This window comes from Haliotis rufescens, unplaced genomic scaffold (genome assembly GCF_023055435.1).
Source record: "Haliotis rufescens isolate VD_foot unplaced genomic scaffold, xgHalRufe1.0.p SCAF_1, whole genome shotgun sequence".
Classification (NCBI taxonomy): Eukaryota; Metazoa; Mollusca; class Gastropoda; order Lepetellida; family Haliotidae; genus Haliotis; species Haliotis rufescens.
The window spans coordinates 83,058,788-83,083,724 of NW_025963779.1; the positions used below are offsets into that span (position 1 = coordinate 83,058,788).

At 38.8% G+C, this 24,937-nt stretch overlaps 1 protein-coding gene across 2 annotated transcripts in view; it reads right to left on the reverse strand.

Moving 5' to 3' along the window:
* Positions 1-295: 295 nt before the first annotated feature.
* Positions 296-24,937, reverse strand: part of LOC124136912 (neuropeptide receptor 15-like) — an 84,750-nt gene continuing 60,108 nt past the window's right edge. For both annotated transcript variants that reach the window (XM_046502970.2, XM_046502969.2), the window contains exon 2: positions 296-3,505. In XM_046502970.2, the coding sequence (XP_046358926.1) occupies positions 2,782-3,505 (724 nt within the window). In that variant the 3' untranslated portion in view covers positions 296-2,781. The remainder of the gene's footprint in view (positions 3,506-24,937) is intronic.

Here is a 24,937-nt window from a genome sequence, read left to right on the forward strand (position 1 = left end):
TTTGAGGATGCTAATTATACAGACGCACTGAAACCACACGTTAATTTCGCTGGTAAAATGCTTTGGAGTCACTCTTATGTTTCTAAAAGTACATGTTAATCATAAATGGTATTTTGACTTGTGGGGGTGCCTGGTTGAAATTGGGTGGCTCATTCGTCTACGCCGCTGCGTTTCGCTGAGCATCCCGATGGCGTACCAGAAGCCAATTATCGTTGGTTCGAACCCTGGTTTACTCTGATAAAATTTCTAAAAATGTCAGTACCATGTCTTGTTCGTGGGTTTCATTAAAGTGTTAACATCTTAGTCGTGCATCATTCGAGCTTTTTTCCTACATTAAGCTGCCACGCCGTGATTGACCTAAATTAATGTTCAAAGTGTCGTTACATCAAACTCACTCACAAATGGATCGGTTGGTCAGGCTCTATGACTTGGCTAATTGTGTGTCATTGGACGCCTATAATAGGCAAGTTCATGCATTTCATGCTAATCAGGAAATTGATACACCATTATGTAATCAACTAGGGTGATTGATAAGTTCTGAGCCTCGCATAGAAAGTCTTCAGGAAAAGACATTAAATGATCTATTTTTCAACTAAATTCTTTTCCACAGTAATACACTTTTGTCAGCGATTTGAAGGGATGTTATCGCAGTTCGCAAAAGTCCACTTGGTTGGTCCAAAAGTTCCCCACAACTGCTATGACCTCATCATTCGAGAGGGTTCCGGTTAGTGCTTGCTTCATGTTTGAGAATAGATGGAAGTCTGATGAAACCAGATCAAGAGAATAAGGTGGGTGCTGAAGGAAAGCATAGCCACACTCGTGGGTTGTAACCATGTCAGTGACGGATGTATTCACTGGCGCATTGTCCTGATGAAAGAGCTTTTCCTTTTCTCAGCTTCCAACGTCTCTTAGTCCTAATTTCATCCCGTCATCTCAAAAGTGCAGCATAATATATTCCGCTTTTGTCTGCCTTTTGGAAGATAGTCAGTCATGATGACATCTTCGACAACTAAGAAGTAGGATGTCATAACCTTTACAGCTGATATGATGATGTCAAATGCTTCCTCTGTTCTTGTCGTTGTTTGGAGTCAGGCCGGAAGTGTTGAACCTCGATTTTATCCATATTCACAAATCGTAGAAAGAACCTTTCAGGGTCAGCTTCAAACATAGCTAGATTGTCACGAGACATGTGAAGCCTGGTATGTTTATTTCTCAGAGGTCAGAAGCATTGGAACCCAACGAGCTGATACTTTCTTCATTGCCAAAGTTAATGTGATAATGGAATGTATTTTCCCCAAGGAAATTAGCAATATGACCCTCAGTCATTCGTCCGTCGGTCATCATCATATCGTGGATTGTCGGGATCATTTCCGGTGTTGCTGGCGTGACAGTCCTTCCCGGACGGGGGTCGTCTTCAAGGCTGTCCCTGCCACACTTAAACTGTGATCCCACTTTCTTACGGTGGCATTGGAAGAGGCATCCTACCATTGTGTTGTACTCATATCTTAATGGACGGCATTTAATTTTCAGCCCTTTTTCTGGAAAGCACTTGATCACTGCACCTTCCTCTTGTTTGTCCTGTCTCCAAAAGGTCACAGATCTATGCTTATTTTACTGACCTGTCACAGCGAAATAAGTTGCTCAATTGTGTGGACATATCTATATGACACCATGTAATGTCCATAACATACGATGCTACTATTACGCAATTGCTTCCATGCGAGACTCGGAACTTATCGTATATGCCTAATGCTCTGACACGAAATGTCGCTGAAATAACAAAACATCGCTGAAAACCGTTTTACTGTAGCATCGTTAAAACGTGAACGTCAAACGAAACAAAATTAATGCAGACGGACACATTGGCGGCTATTGGTATCAGTGACGTCAATGGGAAATTAATCCTGTTTGTATGACTATTATCAAACACTGCATTTATCAATTTAGTCGCACATGTGAGGCATCTACTTTGATAAATTTACCCAATATAAACATGTTTATAATGTCGTATGCCAAAAGTTGTTTATATCACAGTTAATATGTACAAATTTGAACATATTGTTAAGTCATGATGTCTGTTAATGTTTGTCATTCCCAGAAAAATAATATTGCGGCCGAGAATATTCGAGCAGATATTTATATAATACAGGACAATACACGTTTGAAAGTTTTGTTTACTTTTATAAATTTGCTCATCTCAAAGCAAAAGCACATGTCAGAAAAAAAATATTTTGTAATAACACGAGGCTATATTTCATAAGAGCGTCAGTTACGATTCGGGTGCCTAAAAAAGCACAAAAATATACAATTTCACATTCATAACTAGACAAACAAAACAAAATTGATGACTTTTTAGATGCATCATTAAAGTTAATCTTTAGATTCACATTTTAACGTTGTACATGAAGTGTGCTTGTGAATCAGCTATAACACAACAGCTATAATATTGGCCGAATATTGCACTGTAATTATTATAAGTTAATTCCATTTCGTTAGCATGAACCAACCCGACTTCAAAGATCAAAGTATTTCTTATGATATAACCGAACTTTAAAGAAATCATTCAACAAACAAGATCAACATATTTCTCATGATATAACTTTACACATTACTCTCACCATCCCTGCCGACAAATGGTGTTAACTCAAGCACTCTGACCTATTTATCGTTGTGCTTTGTAGATGGTAATAACACAACAGTATACACCATCAGATCTCATTGTGTTGTCTTGAAGATGTGTCCTCCAATTTCCAGTTATGTACAATCAGGGCCACATGAAATCTACACTCTAGACATAGTGGTGCGAGATGTGCTGTTTCTTCTGGAAACAGCACGTGAGTCGAAGGAATCAAACCTTGTCCTCCGGTATGCCTTCCGCTCCATCCGATAGCAAATAAAACACAGACATCGCTTGAAGTTCCGGCGGAAGTTCTGGCTAAATATGCTATAAAGCACAGGGTTAGCTGCTGAATTCACGTGGGTTATGATCATAACAAAAACAAGGAATGGCCAACTTTGTGGAAACGGAGTTCTCGAGAACGTGTTGTATAAAAGGTGTATTTGTTGAGGCGAGTAGCTGATGAAATAAATAAGCACACTTGCTATCAGCATCTTCACAACGCCCTTACGTGCCTTTATTGTGTCAGCAGATCTTTCTGTTTTCGAGTGTGCGTCTGGACGCATCTGGAATCGAGTGTTCAGTTCCTCTGTACTTGCGTACAACCTTCGACCTATCACAGCGTACAGAACTATTTGTATCACCATTGGCAGAAAGTAAAATAACACCGATTCAAGATATTTGAAAATAATAAAGAATTGGAAGTTATTCCCTGGAAAGATGATCTGACACAATGAAAGTCCCGGAGCTACTGGCTTGACTTGGTTGAAGAGTAATGTCGGCAGTCCACAGCCTATCGCAACGGGCCAAATGAACGCTATGACGCACAGGATCTTCTTCCGGGTACACACAATATGGGCCTTAATTGGAAACACTATCGCCACGAACCTGAAACAAACAATTGCCATGAATTATATAACTATAGCTATATATGTCTTTCAATGTATTCGGGGCGGTCGGGTAGCCTGGTGGTTAAAGCGTTCGCTCGTCACGCCGAAGACCTGGGTTCGATTCCCGACATGGGTACAATGTGTGAAGCCCATTTCTGGTGTCCCCCGCCGTGATATTGCTGGAAGTTTGCTAAAAGCGGCGTAAAACCATACTCACTCACTCACTCCAATGTATTCATGCTTTCATTCTTTACGTTATTGATATGAGTAAGCATATCTACATCCTCGATAATTCATTGTATTGTATCTCAAGTTTGGTATAGTAATGATGGTACGGGGGTCAAGTCGTCTGAAGCGCCGCAATTCGCTGTGCAGAGCTGCATCCCATAGGCGTGCCAGAAACCTCTGATCAAGAGTATTAATAGAGGTTTGACCTGATTATCTTTCTAGGTTTTTCAACATCAGTCACGTTTCCGTTGGCTTCACCAAAATGGTAAATGTCTAAGACCTGCATTACGTCGGGCTTTCTCCGAACACCAAGCTGACACGCCGTGATATGAATGCGTGACATGAAAATCACTCACTCGCTTTGATCATAAATACCCTGGACTCACAATAGCTTTGTTTCGGAACTGATGTCGCCATCTACACCACAAAACTAAACTTTTGAAGCGGGAACAGGGATGTCGAATATTTAACATAGATACAGATACACATAATACTTTGAACAATGGAGGATGACATATCAAACGGTAATGAAACGGTGCAAGTGTTTGTTTAAAAAGGGACTTGGTAGTTAGATATAACAAAGTGCAATGGTCTCCACTCCGAACCATCAAAGCGCAATCACATTCTAGAAATATAACCAAAGAACAGGTTGCAAATGTCGTACCCATGTTGAACAGGGAGTCTTGGTCTGACGGTCGCACCCTGAAGCTAGTTGTCCACCCATCGCTTAATGTTGTATTAATCCAGTTTCAAGTGTTAGAAAAGGCCTCCATATACCATAAATGATATATATATATACATACAGAAGGACAATAACCATGTAAACATGGATGCTGGAAACCCAATTATTGAGCTATGAATGCATTAAACGTGTGCCGGAAGAAGCAATTACATTCGCGAGAGCTGACACGATTTGTGAATACTTCACGGAAAATCTACATTACTGTTCTAATACGGTGGTCCCTTGGATCCCATGTTCCGTGACTAGCATGCCTTTGTTGTCTCAGTTTTATCATCTTACTCTCCAGTAACACATTAGCGACGTACGTGATATGACCAGGAATTACTGGGTCCACCGCGCCGCCCTATATTACAAGCAATTACGCCATGATGTCCATCCATTTAGGACACAGGAGCGAAACCAGGGAAATAAGAAATAAGAGAAGGAGTAGAAAAGGTCATTTATGAACGAAAATATGGTTTTGTAACAAGTTCCATTAAGATTCAATTCTACAGAGACACTCTACCCTCATACAAAAGCATTTTGATTCATGCCACATGCTATTTAATGTATAATGTCTAACCGAATTATATATGTTCCAGGCCCACACGAGAGTTATGTTCCATTAAGAGTCATACATGTACATGTACGAAAAGATGTTGGGAACATCTAATGTACAATTACATCGATCGGATAAGAGGCGATAGGGCATATAGTATGGGAAAAATGTATTGTGCTAAAATATAGAATATTATCTTTTGAGAATATTTATGCTTTCAAATATTGTATTGTTTCTCTATGATAATGAGATTTACTTTTTAAATTAATATAAATGTCTGAAGGGAAATCATTGTTCTTAAGTAGCAATGCAACATACATATTGAACGTTGTGGCCGATAAATACAAATCCTTCAAATACAGTCATGACAGTGATCAAACACACACACACACATACATGGATGTAAATATGTTCATAGGCTTACATTTCACTGTCAGGAAAAGAGTACAGTCGTTTTGCCATGAAGTGTATGTAACACAGAGCATGTTGACAATTTATTGAACGTATCATTTTGATTGACAACTTTGACATAAGCGTGTTTTATCTCGATCGAAGAAATAAATTGAAGTGATACATCAAGAATATGTTAACAAGATGTGTTACATTTTATCTCGCACGCGAACACATGTTGCCTAAAGGGCATACGCCTACTCCCATTGAGGCACATGTATATATGCCTGATTGATTTTACAGAATACTGTGTGTCCACTTTGATCTGGTCAATACGGGATCGTTATGGCCCGTCAGCGAGGACAAACACTCCGTCAAGGACTAGTTTGCTTTAGACATGTAAAGACTATCAATACTAGTTATCTCGAGTAATTCTGTTTAAGTCATTCAATTCTTCGCCACCTTCAGTCTCGTGATGCCACGTCTACTGATAAACAGATACTATTATTTATGGTGTCTTTAGCTATGGTGTCATATTATGTTAGCATATATTGGGCGAGGCGTGATAATATGATAAAAGTATACGGCAACTGAAGACACCATAACGAATATATTAGGTCGAAATATTTACATTCTTTGATATCTTTATCGCACATGTTATGTCAAAATGAAAATGGACACTTTCAACCGGTATAAATGGCAGGACCAGTACATATGTTTCCGATACAACACTTTAATGTGAACACACTAAATGTGAGGAAGAGAATATGTGGATGTCAACTTCTTTATTATGAGGAACACAGCTTTTCGGAGTATGCTTACTCCTTCATCAGGTGAATGAATGCCATAAGGCAGAGAGCATATATATGTACATGTAAGGACAACAAAATTAATAAGATAACGAAAGGAGAAAACTAACAAAGGGTACAAGCTAACAAAGGAAGCCAACAGATGATTGGCGCTGATAAGCAATAGACAATGGAAGCTAACACTTAAGTACTCATATCTAAGTAATTGGAAGTGGACACTGGGCAAATGGCGGGTGGGGGGAATTAGCACTGATAGGTGTATGAATGCAACAACGTAGCAAGGGGCAAATTGAAGCCAGCTAGGCAATTTGCCACGACAAGGATCAAAGCAATAAGTCCCAAGTGGCATTCATTCACCTGATGAAGGAGTAAGCATATACTCCGAAACGTTGTGTTCCTCATGATAAAGAAGTTGACATCCATATATTCTCTTCCTTATGTGAATAACTTCTAAATGCCTTTCAAAGACCTAACACTTAATGTGAACGTTGAAACAAGAATTATAGCGAAAATGGATAGAATTACAATAAAAATGCCCGAATGTTATCAGAATTCTGCGGGCCACTGTAACTTGATAGCACTCCGCTTTTCCCTAACCACGGGCTGCTATCTATTCTATTACTATGTGACGTCATCCTTATGTTCTATGACCTTGCTATTGGTAAATCAGTGGCCTCCGTTTTTTCTCTTTTATTTTCATGAATAAAGCCACGAACTTGGTTTCTTTAAAACTTCATGCCTCTGCACATCACAATTAAGGATATCAAAACACACAAAAATCGAATGACGAATTTCTGTACCAGAATTTTCATGTGACATATGTGAGGCGGATGTTGGAAAATCCAAAATGGCTGCTACTGACGGTATACGGTCTCATATTAGGTTAGTAACAACCATCTTATACGGGTATACGGGCTCCAATGCGGCTAGTAGTTCTGCTCTCTGATTGGTCAAACTCACTTTGAGGCGTTACAAAGGTAGACCTAGTGTAACCATAACATAAACACATAGGACAACATTTAACTGATATTGAACTGATATAAACAAATCTCTGCATGCTACACAGTTAGGTTCATGCATATGTCCATTTATCGAACAAATCGTATATGTGCATTTCCATTGACATCAGTGTATTATTGTGAACAAAACAAGTGATCAGCTCAGTCTTCACTTCATATATATCCCCCCCCCCCCCCCCCCCCCAAAAAAAAAAAAAATAATTTTTTTTTTAAAAATCAAAAAAAAAATCATGATCCCTAACCTTTTTTGCACTATACATCAACAACGTTTACTAAATCTGTATGACAAATCATCTATACAATAAATCTGAGCATATTTCCAATCATTTTAAAATTGAAGTGACGATCCTTGCTAGTTTACCAGGACCGGCCGTGCTAGGAGTATGGGACAGAAAGCGATTTTAGCGCCACGAATATTATAGATTTACAGAAGCAATCCTAAGAATACTTTGCCGAACAGACCCTGTACAAGTTCGTGTCGGAGAAGTGTGATCGTGTAGCCGTTATGTTACGACAATGTATCATCGCCATCATGGCGGCGTTCATCGTTGTTCGTGCTATCGACCAACTGTTTAATCTGGTCCAGATTCAACCCCTATTGCTGACTGAACAACTAAATGATACTGCAGTACAACTGTACTATGTGTGTGTGTGTGGAATGATGTGTAGTTACTCGTGTTCATTGTTATAAAACAAACATATATTTGTCACTTAACCGCAGACCCTACTGTTACGATAAAAGACCTATCTGAACCTATTTTACACAAACGCAGTTTGTTTGACGTATACCCACTGTTGGAAATGTATACAAATGCACAAGTAATAACAACTCGCCCTCACACCGTCGGTGACATAGTGCCAAAGTATTGAATATCTATACTCTAAAACACATCGCATCTCTCACATCCTCTTATTTGGAGTGTTCGAGGCGTTTTTACACGTATATCATACATGTACCAGAACTCAGTTTTACAATTGAAAGGCATTAGCGCGTATTTTAATGGCCAGTAAAATTTTTGATGTGAACTTATCAAGCCTTATATTCTTTGTAATAGATTCATGCATGCTACAACATGCATACCAACAAGACAAGATGCTTATTACGAACTTTAAGTAATTAGGCACAATTCAACTAAAAAAACGAGAACGTTTTTATTGCATTCATCTTTGCTGTGAATGAAACATTGGTTGGTTTGTTGTTTAACACCGCGCTCAGCAATATCCCAGCAAAATGACGGTGGTCTGTAAATAATGGAGTCTGGACCAGACAATGCAGTGATTAATATCATGAGCATCGATCCACGCAATTGGGATCGATGACATGCATCAACCAGGTCAGCGAGGCTGACCACCCAAACCCCTTAGTCGCCTTTTATGTGAATGAAAGGGTTCAGACACCTTGATTGTCACATACGCAAACAAAATATTTTCCTGAATTAATATGGAGACGACTTGTACATAAAGCCACTTGCCTGATTTATGTTTTTCCTTGTAAGTTCACTACCAATACAATGGTTATATGTGAAGAAGCGCGGATGTCACAGTTGCTCTTGATAATTTACTTGGAGATTTATATGGTCATTCACAATTTATACGGAGACAAGTTCCTTTTATTGTAATGTTGTCATGGTCGTGTTAAATATGTAAACAGCTTGATTAAACTTAATCATTAACACAGATCATGCTAATTGTGTGAGTCGAGGCTACTTTATCACAGTCTGGCGACAACTACTTCACATTCCTTCATTCTATACTTTTTAGTGACAACCCTCTGGGTTATCCCTCGTCATGTGCAGGGGATCACCCATTTGATTTCATTGTTTTCTCTGATCTCTCAATACGGACCCAAATTCGGGTTTTCTACTCGATTACACTTTTATATTACTACTGGAGATTCAATGCAAGGCGGGGAGGTTATGTTCTATTGGCTATATCCTGTTCATTTAAAGTAGATTCCTGGCTATTCAGCTGCTGTATCAAGGCAGGAGATGAAATCGGTGGCCTACTTTACATCGGAATTCTGTTTTGTCTTTGGCACGTGCTTGTAAATCCTTATTGATAAGGAACCATAGACTGGTTGACCATTTCCTGGCAATATATTAAGGATCGTTAGTAGCCAATAAACCTTTCCTCTTCCTGATTATCGTGTAGGATGACTTCATTGACTGCATAGGTGCAATGTCATGGTTTCAAAGTAAAACCTAATTGAAACTACTTTTTCAGCTTACCGACATTAGTGAGTGGTTAATTTCGTAATGGCCATGTAAATCAGCATGTCAGTCAATTGACGTGTGTTAAAGTGCATACAAATTGCTCAGGAAAATAAACCACACAACATGAACCTACATCAAATAACGTTTTACTGGAAATCTTTTAAGCTGTTTAGTGAATCATTCGATGAGTCTAAACATGCGTCAACCCTCGTAAAATAAACAAACCATCATAACAATGATATTTAGTCCTAAGGCATCATATTTGATTTGATTGTTTATCACTGTAAACGGCTTAGGGATCTGTACTGCAACCCAGTTGATTGCAAAATGTAGTTGATTAAGACCTTTTCAATCCAAAATCTGACCCAAAACTCCCGTGCCATTCGGTTTGGCGAAATGGAAGTTTGATCAATATGTATCATTTGTCCCTCATGATACTTTGAGGGTTCTGTTATCACGGGAGCATATGTCGTCATTTATTTTGTCATGACGTTGTAACATCAACGTGGGACATCAGACATTTAAGAGTCATGTCATGTCTGAAACCCACGAAGAGAGAGTGCTACGGAAATTACTAATAACTTTTGCATTTTACGATGTTGGTGACGATTATGTGCCTTAAGATTTGCGAGTGCAAACGCCATCTGTTACAGAGGAAATTTCCAGATAACAAATACTCAATAACACCACACATCTGGACACAGATATACAAAAATGTTGTATACCTAAATCACATGGTTTTAAGCACACGAGTAACTTAAGAGGTCTTAGAATACAATGCTTATGCAAAAGGATCACACTCGGAGTTCTTTAGTATAAAGGATAATATTATGATGCAAGTTTCTTTCTTGTTGATAAGATTGTGATTGAACTGTTTGTGCAATGTACACTCTTCAAAAAAAAGAAACGCACAGGTAGTATGTTGTTAATTGAACCTGACTACACCAAAAAATCCGGTATATAAATAGGATATATGTAATTGGAAAATGTTGGTGGCCTGATATTCGACAAACGGTGCGTTAAAACGCAGACATTGTCGATTTGCAATGTCTTAAACGGCATTGTTTTCTAACTTGTTAAAAAATGTCATAGAGGAAAACAGTAAAGCAAAAAGCACGTGCAAGTAATGACATTCGTAACTCGTGGTAGTGGCTATAAAAAAACAAGCATAAGCCAATAATTTGTCATTCAATGGTCAACATTTTTCAAGCTCGAAAATGCCGAGACTCAGCGCTGCTGATCGCAATATCGCCATAGGACGTATCCAAAAAGGGGAATTGCAGTCTTCTGTTGCACGCCACTTCAACGTCCACCACAGCATCATTTGTCGCTTTCGGGATCGATACACACAGTTCAATTCCACTGCAGACCGTCCGAGAACCGGCCGACCAAGAGTTACCACCCCTGCACGGGGTCGCTACATTCGACTGTTCCACCTACGTCATTTCAATGCCACAGCTACGGAGACTGCAGGGCGCATCCCTGGTTTGAGGAGGATATCGGACCAGACTGTCAGGAATCATCTTCGCGTAGCTGGAATCCGACCCAGAAGACCAGTTATCGTCCCTGTTTTGCAACAGATCTATCGACAGCGACGAATTTGAGCCTTGGAATTTGAGAAACTGGAGACGACCGTGGTTTAGCGATGAATCACGATTTCTTCTTCACCGGCGAGTTGAAAGACAACGTGTTTATCGTCGTCGAAATGAGCGTTTCAACAGGACAACCCTCCACCGCACGTGTCACGGTAGACTACCCCCATATGCCAACATCAACGGCTTGCCCTCGCCGTCGAGACCTCCAGATCTCAACTCAATCGAACACCTCTGGGATGAACTCGATCGACGTGTACACGCCACAGACACTCCCACAACTGGCCAACGCGTTACAAGCAGAATGGCGCAGAATTTCCGCAGGACAGAATTCGTACGATTATCAAGTCAGTTCCGAGGAGATGCAGAGTCGTGATTGCTGCCCGGGGCGATCACACGAGATACTGAGTTCAGCGCATCCTTGCGGCCTTATGTGACATGACAATGAACAGTTTTCAATGCCTTTGTACAACGACTACATGTGACTACCGAGCTCCAAAATATATATAGGATTACTAATACGATTTCTGTGGGTTGTGTGTCTGTAGTTATGTATTTCTGAATGGTTAACGTATTTATTCTGCTGTCTGGTGCGCTTGAATACCAGGTGGTATATGTTACGGCCAATCGTGATTTCCACGTGTTTCTTATCAACGTGTTGACTGTGATAATGTAAGTGTATCTGACACACAATCTAGTCATTACAAAACATCTCAAACAGCCCATGCTTTATAACATAAAACGCCAATTATTGGCCAGATATACATATAGGAAACCACTTTTATCTGAAAATAGTTTCGTCACTCTTATTGCAGAGCAATCTGTGTATTTTTACCAACATGTCAAGCTGTTATCTCGTTCGTTCTGAGGAGTGCACTCAACTCGTCTACCTTTGACAAGACAGGAGAACAACCTACACGCGCATTTATCTGATTGGCTCTGCTACATGAAGAGTATGCAACGCTGATGTCCACAGCATTTCTGATACATTTAGGATAAGAAGGTTTAAAAAACCAATCTTGCGAAACAAACATCGCCGATGCTTCATACAAACAGCTGTGTATTGGGACATTCCTGATAAAGTATCACTAACACTTATGGCAATACATTACACAACATTTGGTCTGTTTAAGGTGCCCTAAGCTCTTTTGTTATTACACTTGAATTTTACAATAGAACATGTTTCATGTGAGATATTTTTATAGAAGAATAATGTAACTATTATTGAACTCAGTATACTCCACATTATGTGATTAACTCCACATTCAGTGTCACATGATAACAATTCTGAACTAACTGACATTATACCGCAGTATGTTGTTGATTGAACAACAAAAAAGCCTACAACGTTCCGAAGCTTTCATCTTTGAGTATGAGATGATTTCTGAATGGAATCAATTGACTGACTTCGAGTCATTGTGAAAAAGGAGGGTTTGAGTTCTAGGGAAAGAAGATTAGTTGTTATATTCTCTTATGAAGGGATGCACAGCATATACAACCTCATGCACAATTACTTAAATCAGCCATTAGCTTCTTTCTTTACTAAGCGAGATAGCTTTGAGATGAGGTGTAAAAAGCCTATTGATTCGTTCGTTGAGGGGATATCAGAAGTCCCCCCGGGACATATTACAAATAGGATTCTGTTAGAAGTAAAAGCAATATAACATTCATTAGCCGTTTTCAAACAATTTTACTTAATCATTGACTTTTTATCAAATGGAATCCATTCCTTTTAAGCTCTGTATGCTTCCAAGTCAAGAAGGTGAAATCCAATGCCCTTAAAAACACTAGGTGTTATCCATTATTATTTTTAATTTAAATGTAAAGTAAGTGAAAATCGGTTTCATTTAACAAGCCATTCGTGTATTCCCATGGGGATACTTGTCAACTACGGTAAGAACGGCGAAAAACAAATAAGAAGGTGCTGGAAGCATTTCGAAGACACATTTGTTGAATAAAATATTTTCATGCCAGTATCATTATCAAATATTACTCAATAACAAAAATCATATGAACCTTCATACACCGTAACTTTACAGTGACAACAGGTGTTCGAGAACCGGCAGAGCGTGTCCTGCCTCACAGGTACTCATTGAGAAGAAACAGACCATATACAGATCGAATAATAAAAGTTCGAAGAGATATTTACTGTTTTCGAAGAAAGACAGATTTCGTCAGTTTTGAGCCTCTTTCATATCATTTGTGAAATAATATTTTGGATTATAAAATATCTATATACATGTATGTATCACGTCAAAATGGAAATATAGCACTGAAACCTCGCTATTAATGCCCCCATTATCCGGGACTATTTCTTTTGGAACTTCCACACACAAACAAAGCGACTATACACAAGAAACATAAACGAAATTATCATTGGAAACGCTTATGTCAGAATAGAATGCATTACTGTACTTGTTGCTTTGGGGAAAATATTGGAGATTATGAAGAACACATAGTCGTTATGGTGTGGTCTTGTGATAATGTTCATGGTATAGGTTATGCATCGTTCTTGAAATGATTCAATCAAATTAAAACTGCTCAGGGTTGTCAAAGTACTTAAGCCAAGGATGAAAACAGGTGCAAAACTGGTACATGCCGTTAAAACTACAGTTGCCATGTATCATAATCAGTCAATACAATTCAATTTGTTGTCGTCGATTTTCAAATTCAGAGGGGATATCGTGTCTCAGCGATTTCAGATGTCTAGAACAACCATTAAACCCTTCAAAATTCTAAAAGTAGAGTTAAGAAGGTAAAAGCAAAGTTTCAAGCACGATATCAGCGCAGTTACAGATACACTTGACACTTGAAGACCTATAAATCTGAATCTAAATTGTTGATTGACATCATTAACGTATTTAAGGCACACGTGGAAAACATCAGGAAGACACTTTGACCTTTAAGATTGTGGCTATGGTAATTTTAGTGAAAGAAGTTAGTAAATTAGACGCCTCGACCCTGATAATTGTCTGATAGACCGCGTGTAACAAGAACATATTCCCAAAAAAGACGCGTTTGTAATAAATTGAACTGAATATACATAAGCTAAATAACATGTCAATAGTAAAGTGATTTACTTTATATACAGTCAAACACCCTTTAGTCGAAGTTGAATGGACCTACGTAAATAATGTGAGTTATCCGAGGTTCGACACAACCGAAAATGACAACGAAAGAAGGGGTACACAGGGACCAAGCTTTTACTTCGAGACAACCGTAAGTTCGACACAACAGTGTTTGACTGTATTGACGCATGTTTTAGAAACGCCTAGGCTGTCGTGAGTTTGTTAATACTACATAACAAACAACTGGGTTTACGAAATTGTTGAACCAAAGCTGTTTTTGTTATATTTCATTGTAAAGTATAGAGATATTCAAGTTGGAATTGAACGCCATTATATACATGTATACATGCATTTACGCGGAGACCTTGATCACAACAGAAACACACACATAGGTTACATCCAGACATTAGTTGGTCACGCATTTGCGTGGAATGCAAACAGGCCATTGTTGATATTGCTAATAGTGCATACAGGTCCATGTTCTATGCCATATATTTACTTTGTAATTAATACGTTGTATCATTATGGCGAAACATGAATATGATCAGTAAGTCAAGGTTTTCTTTTTTTTTATTTCTATGGCAAATTGATATTCTGATTCGACTTGTCTTAGGCGGTAATAGAAAGATAGTTATGGTAATGGTTATATGACATTTTTGTAGATTGGAGCAGTCTCCACTTTAAGAAAAAGTAAAAAATAACTCAAGTAAGCTTAAATAGGAAAACAAACACGCAACAAAACAATTGTGATTTGAAACAGTGTTTCCATAATTTTATTGCATTTGAAACAGTATTTCCATAATTTTATTGCATTTGAAACAGTGTTTCCATAATTTTATTGCATTTGAAACAGTGTTTCCATCATTTTATTGCATTTGGAAGATGCCAGGGATGAGGAGTGATACGTCTTGAATTTTTTCCATGCAATTAAAAATTCATATTGGAAACATGGATTCCAGTCTAGACAGTGTATCGTACAATAATATATGTCTCGATGTTATGACATGTAATTTCAAATTCATACTGGAAATATGAATCGCTTCATGTCTAGACATTATCGTACCCTATACAGATAACACATTGGCTCTAGTTTTACTGTACATGGTAAAGAGGTGAAAATGGTAAATATAAACATCTTTCTTCCTCATATTCATGTTAATAGATTTTGCTCAGTCGTACTCACGATTCTCTCACTGAATCTATATACAAAGGTAGATGAGTAGGCCTTCGCGTTTTATTATTGACGTTCGAGCACAAGATGGGAATTCACTCGGCTAGTTAAAGACCAATAGCACCTCGGCCAGTACAGTCAGGAATCCACATTGTAACTTGTTTTGTGCACGTGACTATCTCATAACACAATTAGGAGATGACCACTGCTTTTGTGGGCACATGACCACTGCTTTTGTGAGCCGATGACCACTACTTTTGTGAGCAGATGGACACTACATTTGTGGGCAGATGGACACTACTTTTGTAAGCACATGGCCACTACTTTTGTGAGCACATTGCCACTACTTTTGTGAGCACATTGCCACTAATTTTGTAAGCACATGACCACTGCTTTTGTGAGCAGATGGACACTGCTTTTGTGAGCACATGACCACTGCATTTGTGAGCAGATAGACACTAATTTCGTGGGCAGATGGACCATACTTCTGTGAGTAGATGCCCACTGTTTTTGTGAGCAGATGACCACTGCTTTTGTGAGCAGATGACCACTGTTTTTGTGAGCACACGACCACTGCTTTTATGAGCAGATGGACACTACTTTTGTGAGCAGATGAACACTACTTTTGTGAGCAGATGACCACTGCTTTTGTGAGCACATGACCCCTGCTTTTATGAGCAGATGGACACTACTTTTGTGAGCAGATGAACACTACTTTTGTGAGCTACTCATAACTGTGTATTTGTAGAACCAGTTCTAGACAATGACAGTCATACAAAATACACTATGATAAAATTTACAGCTTTTAGTGCACCCTACCGCTAAATATATCTACAGTGGAACGTACATGGTATATCTTGACTTTAGTTCATAGCAAGACATCAAGGGATTAAATCTCATACACACGTAAATCTTGTCCTGATGAACACTGGAGCGGGATGATTATGTAATCATTCAACAAATTCAATCATCAATCCGGTTTCTACGGTCTGTGTGTTCGTGGGTGAATGGTATAGAATCTATCGGATACAGCGTTCCTCGAAATTAGTGGGGTTCGACGAAACACGTGCACAGTCTTCATAAGTGGTCCATTATTGTCCGCTTTCTCAGTTACCATGCGATACCATTTCTACAGGTATAAGGACATTTTACTCATCAAGATTATCCCAACATGAAACCAATAAAACGAATGGTAATAAATATTTCTAAATCCATTTGGGGGAACAAGAAGGGCAACACGAAAGTATTTATAAAGTCACTGACGAAAAGAAACATTTCATACTGATCGAATTATATATATAATTTGTTTTTCAGTTTGATAAATTAGATGTTGCTCAATATAAAAGTGTGGGGTTAAACTGGGACGAAAGCATTGATGAACGTAGCGTTGACTGCAGAAAACCGATAACCTAATCTTTACACTCAATGGCCTGAACTGTAAGCTGTTTGAAAAAACCACATGGTCGCACTGAGTGTGTAACCCATCAATCAAGCTCCGTCATCTGTCACCCGCATGTTATATTAGTTGATGAATATTTTTTGATAGCATCTGGATTGATATCTAAGATGGTCGGGCACTTTGTTATGCGTAAATACCTTAAGTCAGATTTGATAACAGACACACGGAAAAAAACGTATTTCATCTAATGCATTACTGACGGTGCATAATTTCATGGTTGAATGGTAAGCTTCAGCAACTTTGATTCGACATAAATCAGTTATTGCCAGCAGAGATTCCAAAACATAAAGATGTAATAGCTTTCTATTTGGCAATATCTCTTTCCATACACCACCTGTTCTGAAGGGGTCTTTCCTTGGGCCATAGACGGATTAATAACCAAACTATCGGTTCCATCTTCGCGAAAGGAGAAACCTTCTCTCCAAGGCCAGACCTTCGGATGATATGCAGTCTTGATGTTTAAGGATAGCCCTTGACAGCAATAAGAAATCATCCTTCTGTGATAATAATCGAAAAATACACTGTTGTGATTTTACTGTCCATTTTATGTCATTGAATGTGGAAAATCATCCTTAAATATCATTACATAAAGATTAGATGAGACCGTAAATTATCTGTTCGAGGCGGTTTCATATTAGAATGAAGCTCATATCGGAGTGTTTATGCCCCGTGGTGAATTACTCGTAGCGCGTGGTTAAAATGGAATATGCTCTACAAGAGTGAACATTACAGTTTGACGTCCAGAATGAGCTTATGCGGAAGGAGGGTTCTTTAAACAGCGTAGACTACCTGGGGATGCGTATTAGGATTCAACAAGTGACTCAGTTGTTTGTGGGATTATGGAAAGGGTTTGTCGTGTTTATTTATAATCTGGAAACAAATTAGTTTAATCAAGGTGGGCGCCTTTAACTGTTCATTTTTCTTCTGGGTTGAATGTGTGACATTAACAGAGAATCACCGAAATACCAAAGAAACAGCTATTTGTTTAATACTTCAGAGATAAAAAAAGATGATAATATTTTAACATCAATATCTTTAAAATTAGTTTTGCCGATGTAGTTATTCTGATTCGTAAATCGTGTAATTACAAACTAACTATTTTTAACCGTGCTCGTTTATTTATTTTAAAACGCCTACACCAGAAAATAATCAGTTTCGAATATCTGCCGAAACAGATTTCATGGGGCGTAAAATGCAATATATATAAAATTATATAGATAAATGTATTACCGACAATCGTTGATAACATCAGGCTTTCGAGAAAAGAGTGAGAATGTCCTGCTCTACGGGTAGCACCAACAACTCTGACTTGGTCACGCCTTTGATGGTGAAACTTTCATTGAAAAGCTTAATTACAAACAGTATGATTTCCGTGAATTTGAATACATTGTACATATATTGTACAAGTGCCTGAACAATTGAGATATGTAGACCCTATCGGTACAAGCATGGATGTTCTACTGAATTTGCGTCGATACCCCCAGCACGGCCCGCGCTGAATAGCAGCAATCGACTGTGCAACGGAACATGTTTCCTTGAGATTTCATGTCTGACATATAGCTAGTACGAAACTGACGTCAGTTGTTTTCTGATGATAAAATTAATTAAAAAAGGAAATGACTTGAACGCTGCCAGACACATGGCTTGTAGAGACAGATTACAAATCGTCAAAACAAATATCCCCTAGTCTCAGCAAACGGAATATTTCAGCGTTGCAATTGAACCAAACCTGTTGTGAACGAGTGACCTTATAATCAAATCAAGCACACACTAATCTGTTGTAACGACGGGACTTGTAGACATGTGTTCGGGGGATGATTTGATTTCAACTACTTTTGAGAACGCGGAACTTATTTTCCATCCGCCTGTCAAAATCCTGCTTGGTCAAACATGACGTCAGGTTCACGTCAACGTTCGTCGAGGACAAGGAAGCAATAATTGCATTTTCGTTGAGAGTTCTATATCTGAGCCACTATGGGCATGTAGTGTCCATGCTCGACGCCCCAGTAGGCCTATACATGGTATGCAGAACAACATGTCCTTGAGTGGTCTTGTGGAGAATCAATGTAATGATATAATGGAAGAGGGTGGTGTATTCATTGCTAGGAGGTAATCAATTTTGCGTAAAACACTTAAGGAGCCTACGATCAAAATCCATATGTAGTTCTTAGAACTGAAACTTGAAAAACATAATTAGATAATTCGTCTAACTAAAATATACTCATCACTTAATTTTTTATGTATGTTTAGTAGCTGTCTTGCAGCCGGCCTGAACGGATATCGTGACGTCATAATGTTTGTTGTGACATCCCTTGCTTATCACGTCATAATTGATCCTTTTCGCGCTTATAATTTCAAAGATGGATGTCAAAGATAGATGTAATTTCGAATTCTCAATGTAGCATATTTAACAGAATCACTGTCACTTATGTCGTAATGTTTCGTACACCCCGATATCGATTATCATCAAGTGAAAGAGTGTTGAAATATCACATCTAAGAACGGGTCAGTTGAGAGTAAGTACGCACTCATTGCCAAAGTAAAAAACAAATAGAAAACTCTCATGGGACTACAATAATATATGATCATTTCGCAGTTTTGATGCAGTACGTTTATTGCCAGCAAAATGGAGTTGTTCAATATATTAAATAAAGTCCTTTAATTAAATCACAATATCGTAAATTGAAGCCAGTGGGCAAATGTGTTTCTAACGCCACAATGAGCAGAATTCCAGCTGTATTATGGAATCCCATAAACAGCTGAGTCTGGAAAAATAAACCATGGCGTCAGTGACTCAAAACAACGATCCATTCCATTGGTCTACACTGACAAAAAATTAGTCTCAGTGCCTGCCAACATCTGACCCTTCATTTCGTTTGCCCTGTCATAAAGTTAGGTACTATTTTCACCCGTAACCTTCACAGGACCAACAATTGATAAATAGTTGGGTAATGATCAACATTAAAACGTAAGAACTTCTTGAAGAGCAGATGGGTAATCCTGGAGAATATCGACAATCTATGGCATAGGAACCAGAACATTTGCGATTTCCTCAAAGCATAACAGAAATAACAACAATCACGACATCGTAGAAACTTGTATTCAAAATAAAATGTTATAAACATGTGTTTCGTTGATCTGATCCCTGGATCTTCCACCCGTAAGATTCCCCTGCACTTGGACCATGTTTAGCCTGGATTCATGGGACAGACAACCCTGGTCCTCCAACAATGCACTGTGCGTCGAATGTTCCAAGGCGTTTATGCCGTGTTGCTTTACCGCCATATCCGAATACGTCCGTCTGTGATACAAAACAAGAACCGACCCCGTTTTGAAGTTCAAGCCACGGCTCGCTTAATGACATACCAGATGGTCCTTATGATGACAGTCCTGATCATCATTCTTGACATCAAACCTTCTGATTAAAAATCCGTGATGACAGATGTCGTTGGCGGGGGGGGGGGGGGGGGGGGGGGGGGGGGCTGCCAGATCCCCTTCAGACAGTTTGCAAAAGGTTGTCGCCTTACCAATCGGAGCAGGTCATGGTCTCACGATGCCGTCCAGACCTTGCACAGTCCTCCACCTAATTACTTGGCGACGTTACTGTGTCAATATGCTTATAATGGTGGTAACCGAGGTGACGACCAACAGTTTTGTGGGGCATTCCTGCAATACTCATGCCTATTATTCGCCGTCATCATATGGTCTTCTACGGTCCCGAGTAATGTGGAACAAGAATTAAGACTACATATCAGAATAATTTCGAATTCCTCTTGGATGTAGCTTCGAGTGATTTTAACAAGTCGCGAGATGCTTGTTGGACGTGTTTTATACGTCATAACCGCGAACAAGTTATGCATAACTATTCGAGTCATTACCAAAATGATTTTAAAAATTACATTCGCGGTAAAATTTGCAGGGGCGCTTAACTTTTTTCCACTGTATTTTATCACTGTTGTTATTCTTCAGATTACATTTGGATACGTTGTCATAGATTTACATACCACCTGAACATGACTAAACTGCATTTATTTTAAACTGGACGGTTAAATATACATCGCTTTATAAGTTTGTGTTTGTTTGTTGTTATCGGCCTCACTTAGCAATATTCCAGCTATATGACGGCGGTCTGTAAATAATCGAGTCTGGACCAGACAATCCAGTGATTGACTTCATGAGCATCGATCCACGCAATTGGGATACGATGACATTCATCCCCCAGTCAGCGAGCCTGACCACCCGTTCCTGTTAGTCGCCTCTGACGACAAGCATAGTCGTCTTTAACGGCAAGCATTTCGACAAACCCCTTTCCATATTCATAAGAAATATCTGCCAAAAACAGATACGATTGTACGATTTCAATTAGAAATGAACATGTGTTTATGAATAACTACCAAGTAGTGATGATATAAAGTGTTCGCGAAACACAAACACATGCACTTGTTACGCGTAAAGCTAACGTCTTATTTCAAATCAATGGATTTAGCTTTACGGGTAAGATACTACCCGTAAGATACTACCTTTACTATCAATTTGTTACGCGTAAAAACCATGTGGAATTCCCAATGGTCAAAATCTTTACGTATAACGATCAAATAGAGTGTTACGCATAATCATACACAGAAAATTCATTGCTCAAAGTATTTAGGCGTAAGGAATTTAGAAATACACGTAAACCAACTACCTTTACGCCAAAATAAATAGATGTACACGTAAAACAACTAGGTTCACACGTTAAAGGCAGCTTACGCGAAACAAGTGCGTATATAAACCTATATGGATTACCTTTTGGTCAAAATAATTACGCGTAATGAATTTAGCTTTACCGGTAACGTTTATCATCTTCTGATGCTATCCGTTAACCATATCCGTACTCTTCTTAACCCATTGCTTTGCATTTTGAAATAATTATGTTTTTGACTAAAACACGTACCAAAACTAAACCAGTGAAGTGTATACAGCTTCTGTGTGAAACATTTGATGTGCATGCGTCTAGTAGATCTAGTTGCATCTGAAAATTCATCTCTGATCATCTGACTTAATTTCACCAAAACAGTAATCCATCTAGGCATTAAAGAATTAAATCAAATGTTGTTAATCATATTATCTTGTATACCACGTGGGAGATTGCTTCAACACTGTACTTGTTTAATACATAGCCTCTGCACCTGATGGACTTCTGGCGCGCCATCGACCATCTATCCTTTAAACATCAAAGAACTACAAGGATGCAATTATTTTTTTCCTTCGCGAATCTGCATATCTTAATGTAATTAAACTACACTGCACTTATAGAATTGAATCCCCCTTCTATGAAGAAGGCTTAGGGATGTTACAGCCTGAAGGCATTATACTTGAGTTAGTTTTTTGGATTGTGTTTTTGCGCCTTCAATTAGCATTAGACAGGCTCTGCTCGAGTGGATAGGTTCAATTGCCCATTAACTTAATCCATGGTGAAACTGAGTTGGACGTTCGAACAAGGACTGGACGACAAGGGAACTGACATAACAAAGCTATATTTCCGTAAGGACAGTGAGGCTTTCTCTTGCAGGTGAAATTATAAAATGTAGTGAGGGTTCCTTCGATTCCGTTACATCCGGACTAACTGTATAAGACGTCGCCTCTGAAAATAACGACTGATGGAACTATCGATGCAATGTAATTGACCGATTATATATGATCGATGGTAACTTTGGGGACGACCAATATATTAAGGGAGGAGGAGGGGATGGGGTTGTCATAGTTAAAAACCACGCCCTGCACTATCGATAGGAATGACTGTGAAAGTATTATTTTACGTCGCTTTAAAGTTACTTTACAGGTCGTGCTTATCCACAATGCATTTTGTCAAGAAATGTGGGTATCCATTGCGATGTGATACATCTGACTGAATTACATTCCTCAGCTTTCTACTGGTCGTGTAAGGTTTTTACAACCCACAACGTTAACAGCATTGTCCATCATTAAATCACAAATACTATCAGGAATAGTGGACCAACAACCACTCGCCTCGCCGAATCCCGGTTTCGATTTCCCACTTGGGTACAATGTGTGGAGCCCATTTGTCTCGTCCCCAGCCGTGATATTGCTGCACAATTGCTAAAAGCTTTGTACAACAAACCTTACTCATTCATATCATATACATGTCTGTAACGTACAACACAATGTGATGTTTAGAGATGCATGTACCGTACATCATTAGTATTCTCATATGAAGCAACAATAATTCAAATAAAACTTTCAGTATTTGTCATTCCCAGAGAGGCGAACATGATAGTTCCTGCTGTGTATCCCCATGAACGCCAGGGACTATGGCTTTTGCGATTTCAAGTCACGCAAAAGTCAAAAGTAATCTTCCAAATCACCAAACACTATTGCACTTTTCATCTCCTGGCAGCCAGTGTTAGCTTGAAGTCCATAGGGACCCCCCTGCAACGGTCCCAAATAAACACTTGCATGATGCTTCATCTAATTCGGCAGACCGACTCTGTTTAGACGTTTGTTTCTGCCCATGAGATACAAATTGCTTCAATTTGACATGTGCCAGTTACCGCCATTAGCATCTTTCTCTGGGAGCTTAGTCTGTTAAAGTTTTTGTCGTAATGTAATTGCGAAATAATAAACATTTGGTTAGACCCCGCGTGGGATGCTCCTCGTGCGTTCCTCGTATGGAGCAGTTCACAACAAAAAACTTTTTTTTATATTTATTATTCGGAGAGATCACCCAGGAATGATTGATTTATAACTAGATGCATGTTGTACGTCAAGCACCTGAATTTGTCTTGGAAAATCATTGGAAATCCTATTGTCTACGCTTGATATATAAAATGATTGCTTCTTTGTTGTATATATTTTATGGATTTGCTCTCTTTCATACTTACGAAAGAGTGAGTTTGTATGATGGCTGTGAATAGCCAAATTTTGAAAGATGACTTATATTTTTTGAAATAACGTAATTTAGCGTTTGGTATGAAAAGGTTTTGTCCATGTTTTTTCGTACAAATGTCTAATGAGAGTGCCACATCATCTAATCAAGGGTGGGATGCAGCTTAGGGTGGAAGCTGGCCTGAGGTGGGGGATTGATATCAATGAAATCATGCATGTGATTCATCCCACGTGACGTGATTGCTACTGAATAGATATATAATATTTATTTACCATGCTTATTATGACTATGTATCTTGTTATTTTCTGTGTCGGTAGTTTTTTCTGGGAAAAATATGAAAAAATTTCCAATAATTAAATTTTGCCATCCTGCTGTGGACATTCACGTCAAGGTTTCTGTCGGTTGGATGATCTAGTAGTCCTCATTAAGACAGTGTGTGAAGCACAGTCCGGAGCATAACGTTCTGGTACAGTACCGTGAAAAGCCGTGACAAACCCCAACGATTTCATGCCAAGTTAACACAGAGCTTGCACTTTTGACCAAACAGACACAGGTAAATATACCAGTATAATTTAGCACAAGATTACAACATAGAAATACCGTTTATACCATTTTCAACCAGTTTGGAAATTCCTTTTGGAGAAGAGCTTCCTTTAGGAATAAATATTTGAACTCCTTTAACGCAGTCGCCATTGGCGGTTGATATGAATCGACCACACACCACATCTATATATCTGGTTCCTTATACTTGCCTATACGCCGGTTCAAGACTCGCGAAACCAGTTGCATCGTTTATCATTCTGAGAGAGAGTCTATCAATATAACACTTGACAGAAGGGAAAAAAAATCCTGGTCTTGGAAATGCCTTCTGACCTTGGGGCACAGTTCATTGTTAAAGGTTTCATCATTCACAAGACGAATCCACTTAAAAGAGTGCTGGAACCTAATGCCTCTCCCTCAGAAGTATAGCAGTACTCAAAAGTGGTTTATATGGAGAACCAGGGAGGGGAACATGCTCCAGGCACTATTTTCCTACGCTAATGTGAGGTTTTAGATCTAACAAAAAATCCTGCAACATGTCAAAGATTGTAAACTGAATATGTTTCAATGCCAGTCTCGGTAGGGACACATTACATCAGGGGGAGGGTGATTTAGTGAGTGATTAGATATTGCTTTAACAACAGGAAATGGGACTGTCAGCGGCATGATATAAAGGACTAGTGTAACCTTATAAGGATCTATTCAACCGTGAAAAACACCTTGCTACTTTGAAAGAAAGACCTTCGAATTTGTTACAATGGCAATGCTGACAAAT